Source organism: Chelonia mydas, chromosome 16, assembly GCF_015237465.2.
Source record: "Chelonia mydas isolate rCheMyd1 chromosome 16, rCheMyd1.pri.v2, whole genome shotgun sequence".
Classification (NCBI taxonomy): Eukaryota; Metazoa; Chordata; order Testudines; family Cheloniidae; genus Chelonia; species Chelonia mydas.
Window position 1 is genome coordinate 5,741,718 of NC_057857.1, and position 20,644 is coordinate 5,762,361.

The 20,644-nt window shown below is 48.0% G+C and overlaps 2 protein-coding genes across 2 annotated transcripts in view; both read left to right on the forward strand.

Moving 5' to 3' along the window:
• UAP1L1 (UDP-N-acetylglucosamine pyrophosphorylase 1 like 1) overlaps window positions 1-11,428 on the forward strand; it is a 34,274-nt gene extending 22,846 nt beyond the window's left edge. The window contains exons 5-9 of the mRNA XM_037879842.2: window positions 884-1,077; window positions 3,238-3,378; window positions 5,430-5,615; window positions 7,015-7,081; window positions 8,310-11,428. Of these exons, the coding sequence (XP_037735770.1) occupies window positions 884-1,077; window positions 3,238-3,378; window positions 5,430-5,615; window positions 7,015-7,081; window positions 8,310-8,396 (675 nt within the window). The 3' untranslated portion in view covers window positions 8,397-11,428. The remainder of the gene's footprint in view (window positions 1-883; window positions 1,078-3,237; window positions 3,379-5,429; window positions 5,616-7,014; window positions 7,082-8,309) is intronic.
• A 6,955-nt stretch (window positions 11,429-18,383) lies between these two features.
• The window catches only part of MAN1B1 (mannosidase alpha class 1B member 1), a 31,344-nt gene continuing 29,083 nt past the window's right edge, over window positions 18,384-20,644 (forward strand). Inside the window, exon 1 of the mRNA XM_037879953.2 lies at window positions 18,384-18,643. Within this exon, the coding sequence (XP_037735881.1) occupies window positions 18,521-18,643 (123 nt within the window). The 5' untranslated portion in view covers window positions 18,384-18,520. The remainder of the gene's footprint in view (window positions 18,644-20,644) is intronic.

Genomic DNA, 20,644 nt, shown 5'->3' on the forward strand with positions numbered 1-20,644 from the left:
AGCTGATGCTGACGCTGGACCGCTCACCCAGCGTGCCTGTTCATGCATGCCGAGGCTCTGGTGTGTGTACCACGGCTCAGGTGACACAGTGAGCCGGTCCATGCAGCTTCCATCTTGATCCCGCCGGGAGAGCTGCACCAGGGGTAAATCTTGCATCCTGTTTGTACCATTGTAGGTGCAAATGTAAAGCAAATATAAACCTTTCCACATGGTACCATGGCAATCAGGTTCAGATTATTTTATGGGCTTCATCAAATTGCACAGGAAATTACAAACTGAAATTGTTTTTTTTCTAACTCCATGCTCTTTCTTCAGAGACCTAGAGACTGGGGGCTTGTCTACACTGGGGTGTCTTTTACAAATACACCAGACTAATTGCTCCCTTAGTGGGAAGTTATGGAGCTAAGCTGGCATGTTTTTGTGACAATACAGCTGCAGGCCCTTGACGCTTATTGAAAGAGATTTGTGTAGCATCAATTAAAGGTGTTAACATAGATAAGGGTCTTAAAGGAAGTGACTAGAAACATTTTGCATTTCATGCTGAAAGGCCCTTGGTAGGAAAAATGTGTTTCAGAATACTTTGTTCTCGCTGAGCATTGCATTTTCTTCCAAATGGTTTGGCCTGTAAACTGGTTGAATTCTGTCTAATAAGCCAGATCCATGGGGGCAAAATGCACCAGCAATGCTGCCTGGTGCACACGGCCCTATCCCCTTTGTTGTGCTGCTGTGGCATTTGAAGACCAGCGCTTAGCAGAACCTCACCGAGTGCGAGTTTTCCCATGGGGTTTGCCCCAGCACCCAGCAACACCAAAGGCTTTAACCCTACCCCAATGGAATCCCTGCCTCCTGGCTGCTCCCCATATCCTCTGTCTTGTGGCTGCAGGTGGTGGAGAAGGCCTATCCCACAGAGCCTGTCGGGGTAGTGTGCCGTGTGGACGGGGTCTATCAGGTGGTGGAATACAGCGAGATCAGCCTAGAGACAGCACAGATGCGGAGGCCTGATGGGCAGCTGGTGTACAGTGCCGGCAATATCTGCAATCACTTCTTCACGCTTGGCTTCCTCGAGACAGTGGCACAGTAAGTTCCACTGTACCTGTCAGGTGGCTTTTCGGGCTGAAAATATACATGGCAGAAACTATCCTGCCTGCTGCGGTTTCGAGGCTTCTGTTATGCGATAATCCCCCCGCCCACTTCTGCGAAAACCAGGTGCATCCTCTGAAGTCCCCAGCACCTTCTTCATGCGGGCTGGTCTACTCACAGGTTGGTCACAGATCACCTTAGTTACAATCGTGCAAACCCCTAATATCGATGTGTTTAGCTCAATCTGGTAATTACCGAATTATGCTAAACGGGGGTAATTGCACCTTAAACCTGTTCAAGTGCACTTACCTTAGGGATTTGCTCAGGTGTAACTGAATCAAGATCAAGTCAGTTACACCGGTGCAGGTTTTCTAATATAGACAAGCCCTGAGTCTGTCTCTGACTCTGCTCTCGTTGAGGTTTCCGCCCATTGTTAGGCTGTGGGGCTTGATTTGCGATCTCATTTGCCATCGCAGCTTGATTTGCGATCTCATTTGCCATCGCAGCTCTGGCAGGGATGCGCTGCAGAGTCAGCTCATACAGTCCCCAGGGAGGGAAGCCAGAGCTCTGCTGTGCTCAGCAGCAATGTAGGCTGATTAAAGAGCAGCTCCAAAGGAGTCCGGTCATGTCAGTCATCTTCGACGGGAAGGATTTTAATCCTGGTGTGGGATTTCAAGAGCAAGTGCTGGCGGAAACGGGTGAGGTCTGTGGGGCTCATACATGGATGAAGAGGCTCTCTTAGTAAGATGGGTGCGGGGAGCAAACCTTCGTCATTAGAGCATGGGAAACTTGGCTTCCAGAGGCATTGCTATAGGGGGTTGGAGTTGTGCTTTGTGATGCCCAGGAGAGAGGTAATTCAGAGAAAGCAGCTGTGAGTCGGCTTTGAACCATTTCCTACCCACTGAGTACGATCCAGCAATGGGAGTTAATCCTAATGATCTTGTGTTTCATTGGCTGAGTGTGTTCACCCTGCTTCCAGAGAACTCCACCTCACAACTCTCCAGCAGGACAAGTTTCTTCACACCATGTACAGTTCAGTCCAGCTCTTATTTAAACTTGGTGGTTGGTTGGTTTTATTTCCCGCTCCCCTTTTTGTCCTCTCTCTCTCTCTCTCTCTCCTGGTTTTTGTTGTGAATTTGTGCTCTCTGATTCCATGTCAGATCTGGGCATTCCTGTTGCCTGGAGTTCCTGAACCTAAGCAGAATAACTGCCTGATTAATTTCATACCAGACCCTGAGCAGAAAGCAGCCTTCACTTGTTGATGGAATCACTGTGGTTACTTCATCTTCTTAAGAAAGTGAACCTACCTGGGTCGACAGGGATTAGACATGTTTGGGGCTAGACAGGGAGGGAGAGATCTGCACAGGCCAGCAGTGACCTCTATCAGATTAAGGAGTTGCACCCACAGAGTCCAATGGTTGCGTCATAGAGTTAAGGGATTGGGCAAAATTACTGGGCTCTGGCAAGAGTGAGTGTTGCCCCTAGAGTTGGGGAGGGAGGTGTCCAAGGAACACCTGGGTGCCCCAAAGAATGATGTTGGCGAGTCACTAAGGTGCACTCTTCCCTTGAAGTCAGAGCTGAACCAATGGCCCAGCACAGTGCTGGGGACACTACGCTGCTGGAGGGCCCCTCTCCTTGGGTGAGATGCAACACTCAGGTTGTTTAGTAGATGGAGCTTTATTTAGTTTCGGTTCAGTCTGGAATCGGGCAGACATTTAATGGAGCTCAGCGGTAGGTTTGTCTGAGTAAGGATCTTTGGCTTTGGCCTGGGATCCCAAAAGAGCCAGTGGAATTAAGGGTCCTGATCAAATTCCAGCTCTGGCGGTTACTTTTTTTTAAAACTCTTCCTGCCGTTTCAACTGGGCACAGGATTCTTCTTCACTTCCTCCCCTGTGCAGTTGTGTGGTGTTGGTGGCACAGAATGACTGCCACGTTTCCCCACAGAGGTGGCTGCATTTCTGTGGTCAGCGAAGTGATCCTTAGGCATAATTTATTGATCTGTTGGTAAAGAGCTTTGGAATGAATGGCACTCAGTAATCCCGAGATACGGCTAATAGTAGTAATAAGCTGTCTGCTTCTGAGACCTGAGATTTCCCCTGCCTGTGCTTTGGATATGAAGTAAATGAACCTGGTTTTCCTCCTCTTTCACCCTGGCAGGAAATTTGAGCCTCAGCTGAAGCAGCATGTAGCCATAAAGAAGGTGCCCTACGTCGACGAGGAGGGAAATCTGGTAAAGCCGTTAAAGCCAAACGGGATAAAGCTGGAGAAGTTTGTGTTTGATGTGTTCCAGTTCTCTAAGTTAGTGGCAGATGTCAATCTTTTCCTTCTCAGTATTCTCTTTGCAGCACGCCTTACCGGTAGCATGGACTTTGAAATTGACATTGGGGAGGCTGGCGAAAAGACTGCTGCCTCCCCTGGGGTCCCGCGATACTGCGATGGCCCCAGGCACGTGACCAGCTTCATTTTTCACATGCCCTGTTGGGTGCGCTGTGGTCTGGAGCACATAGCCCCAGCACCTGTGAACCTTGCTTTGAAGGTCTGCAAATGAATGACTGCAAACTCCACTGGTGGCGTGGGCCTTTGTCTTATACGTGAAACAAGGAAATTTCACGCAAAGCCTACATTGGCTAAATTCTCAACCATAAGGTTGTAAGCCCACAGAAGTCAGGCCATCCAGAATTGCGCTCCCTATGGCAACTGTGACTCTGTTAGATTTTACATACATATTAAGCCCAGGTGTTCAATTAGCACCATATTCAGCCGTAACCCACATTATTTAAGGATTGTATGGCCAAGTTACAATTGCTGGTGGAGCAATAAATGTTGCCTGACTTTTTAATGCATGTACAAGATCAGTCTTAATGTAGCGTTAATCTGGGGGAAAAGGGAGTTGCACTTAATAGCTCAAGGATCTACCATCATTCTTATCCTAAACTCTGTTTTCCTGGGTCTAAAATTCAGCACTAAAGATTCACTCCAGGCTAAGATATAAATATAAAGGAACCTCAGCCTGAGCGTGGTGGCTTCTTGTTTTTAGATTTTTAAATCCATTTATAGTAAAGGGATTTAATTTCGGATTGAGCTCTCCAAAGTTTGATCCAGCAGTTTGTGCCTCACAGCTGCTTGCACAGTCCATGGAAATCCTGTGTTTTTTGGGAGCATTATTTTTTTAATAAACAAGTATCCCTGAAGGGCTGCTGACACAAACAAGTCAGGGTGCATTGCCTAGCCCTAATGAGCAACTCTACAAAAATAAACTAGTGTACCATGATGGCAAAATGATTCTGCTCCAAAAACAGATCTGAGTTTCAAGCTTTGAAAGGGCTAATCATAAGCAATTATTTTTAACTGTGGCAGAGTGCATTGACAGATGCCTTCCACATTTGAAATGCAAAAGTATGCAGGTGTTGCTTTGGGGAGATTCTATTCGCCTTCCCCAGTATTGAAAAACAGCTCTTTGTAGGCTATGTCCACACAGCCCACGGCAGCGAGCCTCCCAGCCTGGCTCAACAGACTCAGGCTAGCAGGGCGTGGGCTAGACAGCGATTTGATGCTGCCACTCAGGCTGGAGCTCGGACTCTGAACCCTAGGGCAGGGGTGGGTTTCGGTGCTCGCCCTCCAGCCTGAGACGCAACATCAAAGCTCTGTCTACACAGCTGCTCTTAGAGCACTAGCGTGAGCCCCGACCCAGGCTGGGAGGTTCCTTCCACAGCTGTGTAGACACACACTTAATATTCTGCTTGACTGCATTGTGCAGGTGGCTTGTTCATAACCGGGTTGCTGACCCCAGCCCCCTCCTAAGGAAAGAAACCTAATTTACTCTGTTTTAGAAAAACAGGGCTCTGAGATCAGCTGGACCTGTTTCTTCGTAACAGATTTTCATGTGCAGTGTAGCAGGGCTACCCAGCCTAGCTTCCGGCCTTACTGCTGCCTCTCAGTTCACCCCACTTGTAACCCACCCTCTGGGCTCACGGTCCCTTGCTTATCACTCTTCTAGCCGGGGCTTCCCAGCCAGCAGGCTGCTGCACCCTGAAGGTGTCTCTCTCTCCTAGGCCTTCTGCCTGGAAACTCTGTAGAATTGTCACCTGCCCTCTTCACAACAAACTTCCTATCCAAACTGCCCTTACTTTCCCCCTTACTCCTGTGTTCCCATCCCAGGACCTTTCTATTCATTCACTATCCACCTGGGGAGGGGGGCTAAGCCTGGCTTAATTCTGCTAGGGCTATGCTATATCAATGCTACGTAGGATAAGTCACCACCCTGTGAAAACTGTAAGTGTCTGTACCATCAAGAGAGGACCAATATTAAACTTTTTCTCTCTTTCCTCACCCCTCCTCGTCACTGATAGGAATTTTGTTGCATTTGAAGTTTTGAGGGAAGAGGAGTTCTCCCCGTTAAAAAACGCAGACACGGCTGACACAGACACTCCGACCACAGCTCGGCGGTCCCTCCTTTCTCAGCATTACCGCTGGGCTCTGAAGGCTGGAGCCAGATTCCTGGATGAAAATGGCAGCAGGATACCAGAGAAACTCAAGTGAGCCACTGGAGATCAATACTAATAACTGCTCAGAGATCATGTGTAAGGCTAAGATTTAGTCACAGGTATTTTTAGTAAAAGTCATGGACAAGTCACGCGCAATAAACCAAAATTCACTGCCCATGACCTGTCTATGACTTTTACTATAAACACCCCTGACTAAATCTTAGCTGCACCAGCCATGCTGCACTGGGGAGGGGGGGGGGGGGCCACGGCGCCGCTGCACTGGGGGTGTCTGGGTCCCGTCCCACCGGCTGCTGCTCTGGGGGACCCTGGGCAAGGTGCCCAGGGCTGCCAAGCAGTGGCTGGTGCAGCTGCCCCTGAGGCCACTCCAGCAGTGGCTGGTGTGGCTGGCTGCGGGGTGGCTCCAGCAGTGGCCGGTGTGGCTGGTCCCAGGGCCAGTTGCTCTGACGGCCCTGGGGCCAGCCACACCGGCTGCTGCAGCTGCGGAATTTCGCGGAATCCTTGACTTGCGCGACCTCTGTAACAAACACGCAGCCTTAATCATGGGAGGTGGAATGTGTTCTGGGTGCAGGTCACAGGGCAGCCAGTGTGCAGATCCCCTTAATGGGGTCAAGACACCCATAGGCATAAACCTCTGGCAGAGGCTTCTGCTGACAGAAGATCCATCAAGGGCTGAGGTTGCCGCAGTGTAGAGTGGTCACAACCGGAGTTATGCCAAGGTTGTGTAGGAGCCCGTGCATCCGCAAATGTGAGTGATGCTGTATGGAGGGGGGGCATGGCCAAGGTGATCAAGGAGAATACTGAATCAGTATTTCACCTCCGCACACCCATGGAGCACTGGCAGGATTTAAAGCTGACCCCCAGGATAGAAATCCTGACACAGAGAACATTGGCAACAATACTGCCTTTGTTGCAGTCAATCTTTCTTTTGGAATTAAGGGCTTAACCAGCACCACAGAGATGTGGTACCCCACCTGCACCAGCTGTTCTGAATACTTCTCATTGTATAGCAGTGTTTTTGTCCTGTTGGGTACTAACATCTGGTTGTCAGCTACTATATAACAATCCCCATTTCAGATGCTTCCTTTCTCACACTTAATTCACACAAACTTGACAATGGAGGGGTGTTGGGGCTGTTGTTTCATCATCTCCTAGTCCAGTAAACTCAGAAGCTGTTAATATTAGTTGAAAAGCACATCATCAAAATGTGCGTGCATTTGTTTCTTTTGATTTGAAGTAGCTAGGAAATGTTAACTCCTCCTATTTACCCATAATCCAGGTTTAAACTGTCACGGGACCCAGGCTTAATCTCTGAATGTAAACTATGTTTTGACCCTTTTGGTAGCCTGTTCTGTTCTGTGAGCTCTCTCAAAGATGCTATCATTGTACAGACATATAAAGAGAAAGATTAATCCTGTGTTTTATTCTTTAGTTTATCAGGAACTGAAGATCCTCCTGCTGTGTGTGAGATTTCTCCATTAGTGTCTTATTTTGGAGACGTGAGTATAATTGTTTCTGCAGATATTTTGAATGGTGTGTGTGTGTGTGTGTGTGTGTGTGTATATATCCTGTTGAAAAAGCAGGTTTCTTCACCTTGCAGTTGCTTGGAAATAGGGTAATGGTTAGCCCAAGGGGCCGGAGATTCAGGACCTTTTGCCTTAGATTTCTAGCTGTGCCACTGACTAACTGTATGGCATTGGTTGAATCCCTTAATCTCCATGTGTCTCAATTTTACCCATCTATAGAGTGAGATTTGTAATACCTACCTCCCTTGGGGCTGTGAAACTTTAAGATTTATAAATGCTTCGAGAGATCCTCTGACTAAAAGCTTTCTGGATGTGCAAAATATAACGATTAATAAATTCATCGGGCCAAATCCTTAGATGGGGTGGTTCTGCACACCAGTTTACATCAGATAAGAATCTCTCCCTTAGTGAGCAAATAATACTTAGCAACAAACCTGCTTGGTATATGCTCTGCCTCTCTGCGAGACTGGATTTCAGAAGAAATCTGTGGAGTCTTGCTCCTGAAACTAATTGTCTTTGTAGAACAACTTTTTTTTTTTTTGGTTGTGGGGAGAGCACCTCTTCCCCCCACTACTTACCGGATCGTGTGGGAGAGGCTTTCTTTCGGTGTTTCTAGCCAGGGGCAGGGTGTGGAAGAAAGGGGAAGCAGCCTAGAATAATATAGCAGCATGAAGGAGGCAGGCCATGCAGCACACAGCTTTATCTAGGATAGATAGGACAGGAAATAACAGCCCCACAAGAGCGACTGGGAATTACTTGTCTCAGCTGCTGTGTAGCCCTAGCTAAAGACTATGAAGGAGCCTAGGGTTAAACTCTTCCTTCTAACACATGTTAACTACAAACTGCCTTGTGTTCACTAGGATTTTGCCTGGAGTTAGTTACCGTGCGTTAACTAGCCTGGGTTAATAACACACCTTTCTTCCTCTTAGAGATCTGTTGCAAGGGGGTTCAGCTATGTCATTCCCACTGACTTTAATGGGCACTTGGTGGCTAAGCCCCTTTGCATCTCTGTGGAAACACCGGGTTCAGCTTTGTAGCAGACTGCAGGGGAAGCTGGGCCTGTAATTGTTTCTTTAGAAAATCTTTAGCCTCCTGAGCTGTGAGTCACCCTTCCCCAGTACTACATGCACTAAAAATAACAAAGTTAACCAAGTCTGACGTGTTTACCACCTAATTGCATGTTGTTGTCGTATAATTTCAGGGTCTGGATGCACACATGAAGAGCAAAGACTTCTATTCGCCCTTTATACTTGATGAAAGCAAAACAGAAATGGTAGAAGATGTTTGAATGAAGAAAAAAATAAAAATCTGGCCATCAGCTCTATGCTGGGAACAGACACTGCTAAACCGTTGGCTTTGTTATTAATGATAGAGATAATTGATTGGGTAGCAATTATGCTGACAAATATATAGACATATACTCCAGTTCTGTTTGCTAACTTTGAAGGCAGCATCTTTACCTCAGCATACTTGTAGGTTCAGGTATGAATGAAGTTATATTTGTGCTCCCAGTTACTAACCAGATTTTATTTTAGAAGAGCCATTGGGACCAAATCCATCTGCTTTGCAGTTTAACGGGTCTAATTCTCCTCTCACTGCGTCTTATTCCCACTGACATTATTGGGAGTTGTGTGTGAATATGAAGAAGCTTATTCTGATACCCAATTCTGTAAAGTGCTGACCACACTCAAGTCCCATTCCACCTTGCAGGATTCTCCTGAATATCTGGTGGTTGTTTTTTTTACCTAATCCTACAAAGATCCCAATTCTGCAATCGTTGCTGATGAATGGTGCTCACTCAGGGAGCCCAAATGCATAGAATTGGGGCTTGCTTCATTGGGGCTCTTGGTGTGAAGAAGTGTTTCTTAACAGAAGGGTTGCAGAATTGGGAATAAAAGACTTGCATGTCCAGGAGTCACCTCACCAACAAAATATGAAGGAGATATCCAGGTTAGAGGGATTCTACTTGGCAAAGTGTGACATTTATAGGTTGTGACCTAGCCTTTAAAAATCAGTATAAAAATGTTTTTACAAGATCCTTCCACTTCTTTTGTGAACTTTTTTTCATTTTGCTTTATAGCATATCTCTAATGTTTGGACTTTATCTAAGTGCCTTAAAACAATAATTGGAAGAAATCCAGGTGGTAGAGAAAACTGTTAAATCCAAACGGCAAGAACTATTTACTCCCAGTATAAACTATGTAAGCAATAAAACAGCAATAATATGCCTTCACAACCTAGTGGAAGGATACATGTCCAGTACTCCTGCCTCCCTTGAAGTCTTGTATTACTCTTGTTGTCATAACTTCCTTCTTAAAGTTATCTTTAAATAATGTTTAGTGAGAAGTGCAAGATTGAGAACCTGGGTTATTAATTAACAGAGCAAGTGTAGCAAACTGCACCTCAATCCTGACCTCGGAGAAGCACCTGTAAGGATGAGGTGGAAGCGCCTTCTCCTTGGAGTCTTTGGCACTGTTGTGCTTTGTGATGTGGAATACGAATCCATGGAAATCTGCACCGCCATTACCAAAGTCATTTCATAGTTATAAAAATATACTGAGTATATTGACCAAATACTGCATTTGCAGGTGCAGTTCTACAGGTATCTTCACAGTCGGAAACGTTGTCACCCAGAGTCCTTTCCCCCCAGCCCCAATAACAGCCATTTTATAAAGCTAAAGAAGGCAACTGGGGACTATATTTCATTTGGATTCTGATATTTCAGCTGCCCCAACCAGGCAATTGCTGAACTTGTTATTAAACGTAAACCTTTTTTATAAACTAAGAGTTAGTGATTTTTTTAAACTCCTGCCTCTGAACTGTACCCAGAATTTTGGTGAAATATAAAAATAGCCTGTAGCATGATTGTAATTTATGCACTGGGCCCATAATTTCTTAAGAAAGAACTCATACATGCAAATCTGGCAGTCTAAATTTAGATTCTGTCTGCACATATGAGTTGCAAATGGCCATTTGCACATGCAGATCACTAATTGCATCCCTAATTACTTCATTAGCATGTGTAATTGGTACCTTAAAGATTGATTGTAAATTAAGCACTTGCCTTTAACAGTTTGACAGTCGATAATCTAAATTGCAGGATTTTCCTGAGGTAATTCGATTTCAGTCAGTCAAATTACTGAATGATGCTGAAGCCAAATCACCCAGTATCTCTGTGACTGATGCTTGTTAAATCAGGCACAGGTTTATTTTAAACTACACTGTGCTCGAAGGATACTGTTTTTCTGCAGAGTGCCTCTGCCAAATGAATACATTTTCTTCAGAGCCTGAAGTATAGTTCAGCCCAACACACTTTCATCCCATGCACATGTAGCTGCTGGTACGGGTTTGTATACTGTGTTTTCAAAGAGGAGCTGAATGAGAATGCTGAATGTTCTTTTCCTGGCTCCTTGTGTCTTAAACTGGAACATTAAAACGGATTTGAAGGGAACTTCTTAAATACTAATTATGTGTATCTGTCATGTATTGGGTTAAAATAATTCTAGCATTTATGATGAATGACACTTTTTACAAAACAAAGGGAGATCACTCTTTTATGTCTCCCAAAGTTTTCTTGACTACAGTTATATAATGAAGATACCGCTATGACTTCTAGTAGGTTTTCATCTGTATTTCTTGCATGTGGGTCATACTGTGGTATTTTGTCCCTGGATATCATGGATGTTGCCACTGCTGCTGTGGAATACAAGCATAGTATTATTGATGATCTGTTTTAAAGATATCGGCATCGCGCACTTTCTTCCAAGATTATGACAATAACCCAGAAATGGAGCACAATAGGCAAAGTTTGACATTATGGGGGATGTATTTTTCAGCAGAACGCTTTTTCATAGGTTCAATTTTTCAGACTTATCAGCTCTAATTTAAAGTAGGATAACAGGCTAAGTGGGATGGAGTTAAATTTGGGTCTAAAATAGGTGGTGTGCTTCTTGATAACATACAGTTGAGCTCTAAATTCAGTTTCACAGCTGTTCTTTATATAGAAATTTACACCAAGGTGATAAGTGGAATAATACTTCTACTCTAACATCACACATTAGCAATCACTTTTAAAAGGGGTCCTATTTATGGAACAATCTACAGGAAAATCCTAGTGATTCTTCACAAATGGCAGATTGGTGATGTCTCTGCTGGTTTGCTGGGTTCTAGTATTTTAATAATTCAAGGAGGATCGTTGTACATCCTCCCATTCCCTCCTCCACCTATCAGGATGAGTTTTCTAAACAAGCTGAGTTTTTAAACGGTGTGAATTGATGATTTATTGCCAAAGGAAAATAAACACCTGGAAACTATACCAAATGCTTCAGGACTCTGTGAATTCATTTGTCTTTGTTTCTGTAGAGTTTTATAACTACCAGACTAGTTTTTTATATTTTTCTCTTTTTAAGCCTGAAAAACTAGACCGGGGTGGCCAATCTGAGCCTGAGAAGGAGCTAGAATCTACCAAGGTACATTGCCAAAGAGCCACCGTAATAAGTCAGCAGCTCCCACCACCTGCTCCCAGCTTCTCCCACCCACCAGCAGCCCTGCCAATCAGCGCCTTCCCCCTCCCTCCCCATCAGCTGTTTTGTGGCATGCAGGAGGCTCTGGGGGGAAGGGGGGGAGGAGCGAGAGCATGGCCAGCTCAGGGGCGGGGGAGGGAAGGGGTGAAGTTGGGGCAGGGCCTGTGGCAGAGCCAGGGGTTGAGCAGTGAGCACCATCCGGCACGTTGGAAAGTTGGCGCCTGTAGCTCCAGCCCCAGAGTCGGTGCCTAGACAAGGAGCCGCATATTAACTTCTGAAGAGCCACATGTGTCTCTGGAGCCACAGGTTGGCCACCCCTGCACTGGGACATTGCCAGCAGATCGAGGGACATGATCGTTCCCCTCTATTCGACATTGGTGAGGCCTCATCTGGAGTACTGTGTCCAGTTTTGGGACCCGCACTACAAGAAGGATGTGGAAAAATTGGAAAACGTCCAGCGGAGGGCAACAAAAATGATTAGGGGACTGGAACACATGACTTATGAGGAGAAGCTGAGGGAACTGGGATTGTTTAGTCTGCAGAAGAGAAGAATGAGGTGGGGATTTGATAGCTGCTTTCAACTACCTGAAAGGGGGTTCCAAAGAGGATGGATCTAGACTGTTCTCAGTGGTAGCAGGTGACAGAACAAGGAGTAATGGTCTCAAGTTGCAGTGGGGGAGATTTAGGTTGGATATCAGGAAAAACTTTTTCACTAGGAGGGTGGTGGTGAAGCATTGGAATGTGTTACCTAGGGAGGTGGTGGAATCTCCTTCCTTAGAAGTTTTTAAGGTCAGGCTTGACAAATCCCTGGCTGGGATGATTTAGTTGGGGATTGGTCCTGCTTTGAGCAGGGGGTTGGACTAGATGACCTCCTGTAGCGGTGCATGGGATTCTTCTGTCCTAAGTGCAGGACTCTGCTCTTGTCCTTGTTGAACCTCATCAAATTTCTTTTGGCCCAATCCTCTAATTTGTCTAGGGGCCTCTGTATCCTATCCCTACCCTCCAGCGTATCTACCTCTCCTCCCAGTTTAGTGTCATCTGCAAACTTGCTGAGGGCGCAATCCACACCATCCTCCAGATCATTTATGAAGATATTGAACAAAATCGGCCCCAGGACCGACCACTGGGGCACTCCACTTGGTACCGGCTGCCAACTAGACATGGAGCCATTGATCACTACCCGTTGAGCCCAACAATCTAGCCAACTTTCTAGCCACCTTATAGACCATTCATGCAGCCCATACTTCTTTAACTTGCTTGCAAGAATACTGTGGGAGACCATGTCAAAAGCTTTGCTAAAGTCAATGAACAACACGTCCACTGCTTTTCCCTCATCCACAGAGCCAGTTATCTCATCATAGAAGGCAATTAGATTAGTCAGGCATGACTTGCCCTACGTGAATCCATGCTGACTGTTCCTGATCACTTTCCTCTCCTCTAAGTGCTTCAGAATTGATTCCTTGAGGACCTGCTCCATGATTTTTCCAGGGACTGAGGTGAGGCTGACTGGCCTGTAGTTCCCAGGATCATCCTCCTTCCCTTTTTTAAAGATGAGCACTACATTAGCCTTTTTTAGCTTCTGAGATCAGACAAGTATTTTCTGTTAATTTAGTGCCAGTCTGATAGTGATGAGAAATGAAGTCCACTTGTAGAACTGACAGGACATGGGCAGCTGCAAACTCCCTGTTTCCCCATTGTGCTTCAGACCTGACCTGGAGGGGGACCTACCTCTAGGGTGTAGAAGATAGGGTTATTTTCTGAGGTTACAACATGGTCTACTGATTATGGTCAATGGTGATGGTAGGCTTTGTCCTGTTGGACTGGACCACTCAGAATAAAATAGTACTGAAAGCACCAACCCCATTCACATAATCTGCCAAACAGCTGATAGTCATTGATGGTTTTTGGTCACTGACCTTCAAAGCAGCGAGCTAGATCTGAAAGGTTCCATGCCTCTTTACCAATCTCTTGTGCCAACTTTTATTTAACTACTATGGTATAGTCTACAGTAATGGCCCAAAACACTATTCCTCACAATACCTATAATTCAGCGTTTTAGCATAGCTGCCAGCTGTTGACTGATAGAAGTTGGGACTGGACAATGGGGTGGATTAAGCTATAAATTGCCCAGTTCTGTTCACTTTCTCTGAAGAGACAGGATACTTGGCTAGCTGGACCACTGGTCTGACCCAACATGGCCATTCTTATGTCCACATTTGGCTGCAATTGTTCTGGTTTTGGCAATTCTCTGATGAGTGTTCTTAAGTCTAGCCAGTGTTCTGAGGACCTGAGCAGCTACCATCTTCTGTAAGGTTGACCTCCTTATAGGGGTTAGCAGCTCCTGTCGGGTTGGCTGTGGAGCCCCCTGGAGTGGCGCTGAATATATGCCCCTGCCGACCCGGCCCCTCCTCAGTTCCTTCTTGCCAGCTACTTTGACAGAGGGTTAGGAGCGTGGGTATTTGTATGGGCATGAGCAACACATCTCAAAGAACAACAGTTACAAGAAGGTGAGTAAATGTTTTTTCTTCTTTGAGTGATTGCTCATATCGGTTCCAATTTGGTGACTCCCAAACCTTACCTACGCACTGGGCTCAGAGTTATAGAATCGCTGATTGGAGCACCGCTCTGCCGAATGCTGCATCATCTCTGGTGTGCTGGATGATGGCATAATGACAGGTGAACAGATACACTGAGTACCAAGTTGCTGCCCTGCAGATTTCTTGTATCGGGACTTGGGCCAGGAATGCCGCCGATGAGGCCTGTGCTCTTGTGGAGTGTGCCGTAAGTGCTGGGGCTGTTCTTAGGACGTGCGGATGTATGACGTGATCCAGGAAGATATTCTTTGAGATGAGACTGGGAGTCCTTTCTTCCGGTCTGCCACTGCTATGAACAACTGGTTCGACTTTCTGAATGGTTTAGTGAGCTCGATGTAGAATGCTAGCACCCGCCCAACATCGAGAGAGTGCAGCAACTGCTCATGGCTACCGGCATGAGGCTTAGGATAAAAAACAGGCAGCAATATGTCTTGGCTAGTATGGAAATGTGACACAACCTTAGGAAGAAAGGCTGGGTGAGGTCTGAGTTGCACCTGAAGTCTGAGGTAAAGGTCTTTAACTTGGACACTATCCTTGCTGATTTAATGGCGACCAGGAAGGCTACCTTCCACGACAGGTAGAGAAGGGAGCAAGTTGCCAGTGGTTCAAAGGGGGGCCCCATTAGTCTGGAGAGGACCAAGTTAAGGTCCCATGCAGGAACAGGCTGTCTAATCTGGGGATGTAGCCATTCCAGACCCTTGAGGAACTGGCCAACCATGGGGTTGGCGAAGACGGAACATCCAGACACTCCCAATTGGAAGGCCGAGATAGCAGCGAGGGGTACTTTTATGGATGACGCTGCCAGGCTTTGCTGTTTCAGGTGCAGAAGGTACTCTAGGATGAGAGATATAGGCGCCTGAAGTGGGGGTATATGACACTGGTCATACCAGCAGGTAAACCTTTTCCACTTTGCCAGATATGTGGCCCTAGTGGAGACCTTTCTGCTGCCAAGTAAGATTCCCTTACCTGTTCCAAGCATAGAAGCTCCATGGGGTTCAGCCATGAATCTTCTAGGCTGTGAGGTGGAGGGACTGGAGGTCGGGGTGATGAAGACGACCATGGTCCTGAGTGATCAGGTTGGGGAGGAGTGGCAATGGGATTGGGGCGTCCATCAACAGCCCCAGGAGCGTGGTGTACCAGTGTTGTCGCGGCCACACTGGTGCCACCAGAATTATCTCCGCTCCATCCCTGCGGACCTTGAGTAGAACCTTGTGCATGAGAGGATCGGGGAAAGGCGTAGAGCAGGCGGCCTCCTCTGGGTAGCAGGAGTACATCCATGATTGAGCCTGGGCTTCTGGAAGGAGCAGAACACTGGGCACTGTGGCGAACAGATCGACCTGGGGAAACCCCCACCTTTGGAAGATGGACTGTATGACATCTGGCCAGATGGACCACTCGTGATTGTGGAAGGACCAAAGTCTACTGCTCTGACTCTTGTTGTTTGGGTGCCAAGTGCTCCTTCGCGGGAAGCACTGGTGATGCGTATGCTGGTCCCGCTGTCTTCAGTACCGGGGAGCACCGCCTGTCGGTCTTTCTATAGTGCTCGTGCAGCACCAGCAAGTGGGAGCAGTGCTGGGCTGAAGCTTGCGGTGCTGAGGAGCACCAGTGCTGAGGGTCTCTTAGACTAGAGTCCTTCCTCGGCACTGTGTCACGTGCCGGGGCGCTCTGTATGGACACGCTCGGGGCCAGGTCCTGACGGCTCGTGGCAGGCTGGGGGCGAAGAGCAGATTCCATGAGCAGTTGCTTCTGGCAGAAGTCTCACTCCTTTTTCGTCCTAGGGCAGAAAGCTGTACAGATTTTGCACTTGTCAGTCTGTTGTGCCTCCCTCAGACACGAGTGATGGGGGTCACTCATTGGCATAGGTTTGCTGCAGACTCCGCAAGGTTTAAACCTTTGGCCTTGCGGCATGCCCCAGAGCCCAAGGGCGGGGGCAGAGGGGGGTTTAGGGATTGGGAAAAAAAGCCCACTCCCAAACCTTATCTACCACTATATGCACCATATACACTAACTATACAACTAACTAAGAGCTAAACTACAACTATCAGAAAGTACGCTAAGGGAAACATTTGCTAGACAAGCGACTGCAGTTCCAACAACCATCACTGGTGGTAAGAAGGAACTGAGGAGGGGCCAGGTCGGCAGGGGCATATATTCAGCGCCATGAAGGCGCCACTCCAGGAGGCTCCACAGCCGACCTGATGGGAGCTGCTAAGGAAAAACTTTCCCGCGAAAAGTTTGTAGCATGCGGTGCGCGCGCGCACACACCTAATTGGAGTCGATATGAGCAATCACTAGAAGAAGAATATCTTTTACTGGAGCAACTTCTGTTGGTGAGAGAGAGAAGCTTTTGAGCTTATACAGAGTTCTTCTGCAGATCTGGGAAACTTAATCAGAGTGTCAGAGCTAAATATGAGGTGGAACAGATTGTTTAGCATAAGTAATATGTTAACATAAATTGAAATATGTTAGTTTAGCATTATTAATGATCTCTTCCATCTTGTATTTAACGGTGACATTCTGATTGTTTCCCAGACTTGAAGAAGATCTCTGTGTTGTAGCTTGAAAATTTGTCTCTCTGACCAACTAAAGTTTGTCCAATAAAAGATATGACCTCACCCACCTTGTCTCTCTTACAGATATTGGGACAATTTAGCTAGCATATCCCAATTCACATAATTACATCTTATCCCCCTGCATTCTCCCTGCAGTTTCAATTAACTATGATTCTTCTTCACCATGTCCTGTGCTAAACTCTTACATAGCCTTGTGTGCAACTGTTAAACACAGTGCCAACGTAAGCAAATTTAACCTATGAGAGTGTTCTCCCTAGCTGCGTGAGCCATGATTTAGCGTGTGATCCTCCTTGCTCCAAATTCCTGTGCAATATCAGCCTTGTGGGAGGGGACTCACAAATGTGTTCAGGACGAGTGTGTTTGTGAAGGACATTAGAGAGAGTGGGTGGAGGTTTCCTGCTAAATACTGGTGGGAGTGGGGGAAATTTGCAATGTGCACAAGCCAGGGAGGTCAACAAGGGGGAGCACCCTACTTCCCCAATGGCCTCAAGAGTCAATGTGCTTTTCAAGAACGAGGTGTTCTTGCTGCAGAGCTTGCACGCAAGACCCCTCAAGTTGTGCCCTGAAGCATTTCACACTGGAGTTTGGTGGGGTCCCTGTGACCTAGGGGCTCCCTGTGGCTGCATGTTGAGCTGCATTTAGTGTTGCCAACCCTCCAGGATTGTCCGGGAGTCTCCAGAAATTAAAGGTTAACCTTTAATTAAAGATAATGTCATGCGATGAAACCTCCAGGAATTCGTCCAACCACAGTTGGTAACCCTAGCTACATTCGCTGAAGTGGCCTTGGTAAACCAGTTGCTGTGCCTCACCCCCACTGTGGCTGCATTGTGATGACAGGTGAAATGATCCCTACCTGTAGCCAAAGGGTGATCAAATTCTGCACTAAGTGCCCTGCCTGGCTGGTGGATTTGGGTTACCACCTGACCAGTATTTGACTTGACTGGCCTGGCCAGTTATTTTTTTTTTAATGGCTTTGTCAGAAAAACCATTTAATTGGCTGGGTCTTTTTAAATTGGGTCTAAAGATCTGCATGATTATCACAATACTCTGGGATATCCAGTGTTAAAAGTTTCTGCGTCCAGCCGAAGATGCGGCAGTGTTCCCACCTCCACCGTTTAAGCAATAACAGATCAAAACTGTTGGAAATCCAGCAGCTGTCTGCCACCAACACGTAAGTGCGCGGCACGCGTGTGAGAGAGGGCTGGAGTCACTCCAGAGTGAGGAGGCGTGCGATGTTACTGATCTCTTATCTCTATGCGTTATCTCTCTGGAGACGAGCAGTGGCTGTTGAAGGGGGGTTGCGGAGTTGCCTTGTGGCTGGGGTTGTGGTAGGCCTGCCTTGCCGGGGGGAGGGTGTGGGTTGTTGTGGTTTTTTGCATTTCAAAGGCGATACACCTTGGTGGATGTCTGGGCGGGGGAGCTGTTTCACAGTGAGGTTTGCTCCCCCTCGCAGGGGCGCAATGAGAGATAACGGGGAGCAAGGCATCTCTGGTGCCCCCATGGCAGCCAAGGCCGGGCGTTGCTAGGCACACAAGCGGGAGGCTGTTGCTAGGGCCGCCATAGAGTCCCGCCAGGGCGTGAGGCTAGAGAGGCACCCGGAAGCGGGCTCGTCTGGCGCGGCTCCGCGGCGGCTGGGAGGCAGAATAATGGCGGTTGGGGCGGACGGCGGCTGGCGGTTGGGAGCGGTGCGCGCGCCGGGCTCTGCTTCCTGAAGCCGCCGTTATGTTCTCGGCCTCGCCGCCGCCGAGACGGGACTTCATCTCGGTGACCCTGAGCCCCGGGGAGGCGGCCGGGGCAGGCGGCTACAACAACAGCAAGGCCTGGAGGAGGCGCTCCTGCTGGAGGGTGAGGAGAAGGGAGGGACCTGGCCCGGGTGGGGGGGCCTGCTTCCTGCGGGAAGGGGAGGGGCCCAGGTGATGTGGCCGCCCCGCCCCCTCCCTCCTGAAGGGGGTCTCATGGACGGTGAGGGGTCCTGCCCCTCCGCTGGGTGCGGGGAGACGCTGCCCCCTGCTGGAGGTTCAGGGGGGGGCCTAGTAGCCCCGCCCCCCGCCCCCGCTGGAGAGGGCGGACGCTGGGGGAGGGGAGACCCTGCTGGGGGAGGGGGTGTTTTCCCCTACAGTCAAGGGAAGAGGGAGAGTCCCCCCACTGTTTGAAAGGTATGGGGAGGGGGCGGCAGAGCCCTTATGGGAGTGGTGCTCCCCACTTGATGTGGAGGAGGGTTGGGGGTATCTCCGACACTGAGGCAGGGGTGCAGAGGACAGGCAGTGGCAGTATCAGTGAGGGAGTGCCCATTCCCCCTCCCCCGCCCCCCGAAAGGGCACCCTAGGTAGTGAGGAAGAGGGCATAAGGCACCCCTGCATAGGGAAGGTGGGTGACAGAGGGCAGCATCTCTCTCTTCCCAGTCTAAAGAAAAGAGGTAGGATATGCCTAGAGGGGCAGGTTGGACACTGGATGTCATCCGGTCCCGTCCCCCCGGCCTTTTATCCTATCCATCTCAAGGAAAAGAGGTAGGATGCTGGTGAACATGCTCGTGGGGGGGGAGTGGTGGTGGTCTGGGGTTACACACCTTCATCTTCCTCTTGAGACAGGAGAGAAATGAGGAGAAAGCATTACCAACTTTCATTCCCTTTCCATCCTGGTGAGCTGCCGCATTTGTACTTGTCCTAGGGAACCACATTGGGGATAAGGATACAGGTAGCCCAGGAGGTAGTTGTGATAAAAGGTGTCATAGAAGATTGAGCAATATCAACATCTCACCCTTTGCGTTGGGGGAGGGATGTACAAGATCACTGTACAGCAGTGGTCCCCAAACTTTTTACCTCAAACCCCCCCCCCCCACCACCTTGTCTGTGATTCCCTGCCCCTGGAGCCAGGAGCAGGGAACGTAAGCAGGAGTAAAGGGGACTGGACCCAGGAACAGAGCTGGGGCCCCCCCCACTCTCCGGGCTGGCCTGGGCCCCGGCTGGCCTGGGCCCCAGCTGCACCCTCCCCAAATGTTCCTCTGTGCCCCCCTAGGGCAGTGTGCCTCACAGTTCGGGACCTCTGCTGTACAGTTAGCAGTTTAGGGAATAACAGGGAACATATGTCTATGCCGGTTGGCAAAGTGAAGTGTGTTGACATGTCAATCTTCACTGAAATGTTTGTGGCATGTGGTTGCCTGCAACAATGTGGATGCACCTGGTGTCTCAACCCTGCTAGGAGTGGAGTGCAAGGTTTGTGGGAAGTACCGTGGGGCAGAAGAGCTTCTGGGAAACTGAGGGATGTGCCCAAATGCTGCTTTGCCCAGTGTGGGAAGGGTTTCCCAGTGCAAAAAGTTAGCAGCAAGCTGTTACACTGGTTTAACAAAAAAACAAACAAACAAAAAAAAGTGAAATGGTATGTATGGTGTGAGGGCACTAAAATAGACAAGCCCCAAAATGCTATCACTAAATGCAGTTTACTGAACATACGTAATAGAAGGCTGGTTTTTACTCTTCTCTGGCTGCTGATTTCATCGGATTGTCCTTAATTGTGAACGGTCTTTTGTTTTATTTTCTTGTTAATTATGCTGTTGGTTTACTGAACTTTCCCAAAGCTGAATGTGGATGGTTGTCTTTTTTGGTGGCAGTCTCTAGTTTATATAAGTTTCACAAAGAGTGATTGTCCGAGGTGGAGTGTCTTGCTTTTCCTATCCAGCTTGAGATGCTTATTTTATTTTTAAGCTTCCTGTTTTGATGCACTAACATAATTTTTTCATTCTCTCTCCCCCCTCCTCCTCACTCCTATTTTTCTTCTGCTTTGCATGTCCCTTATATACACTTCATTGGCCAGAAGGGAGGAGCCTCTGGGCTCTTTTCCAGAACCACA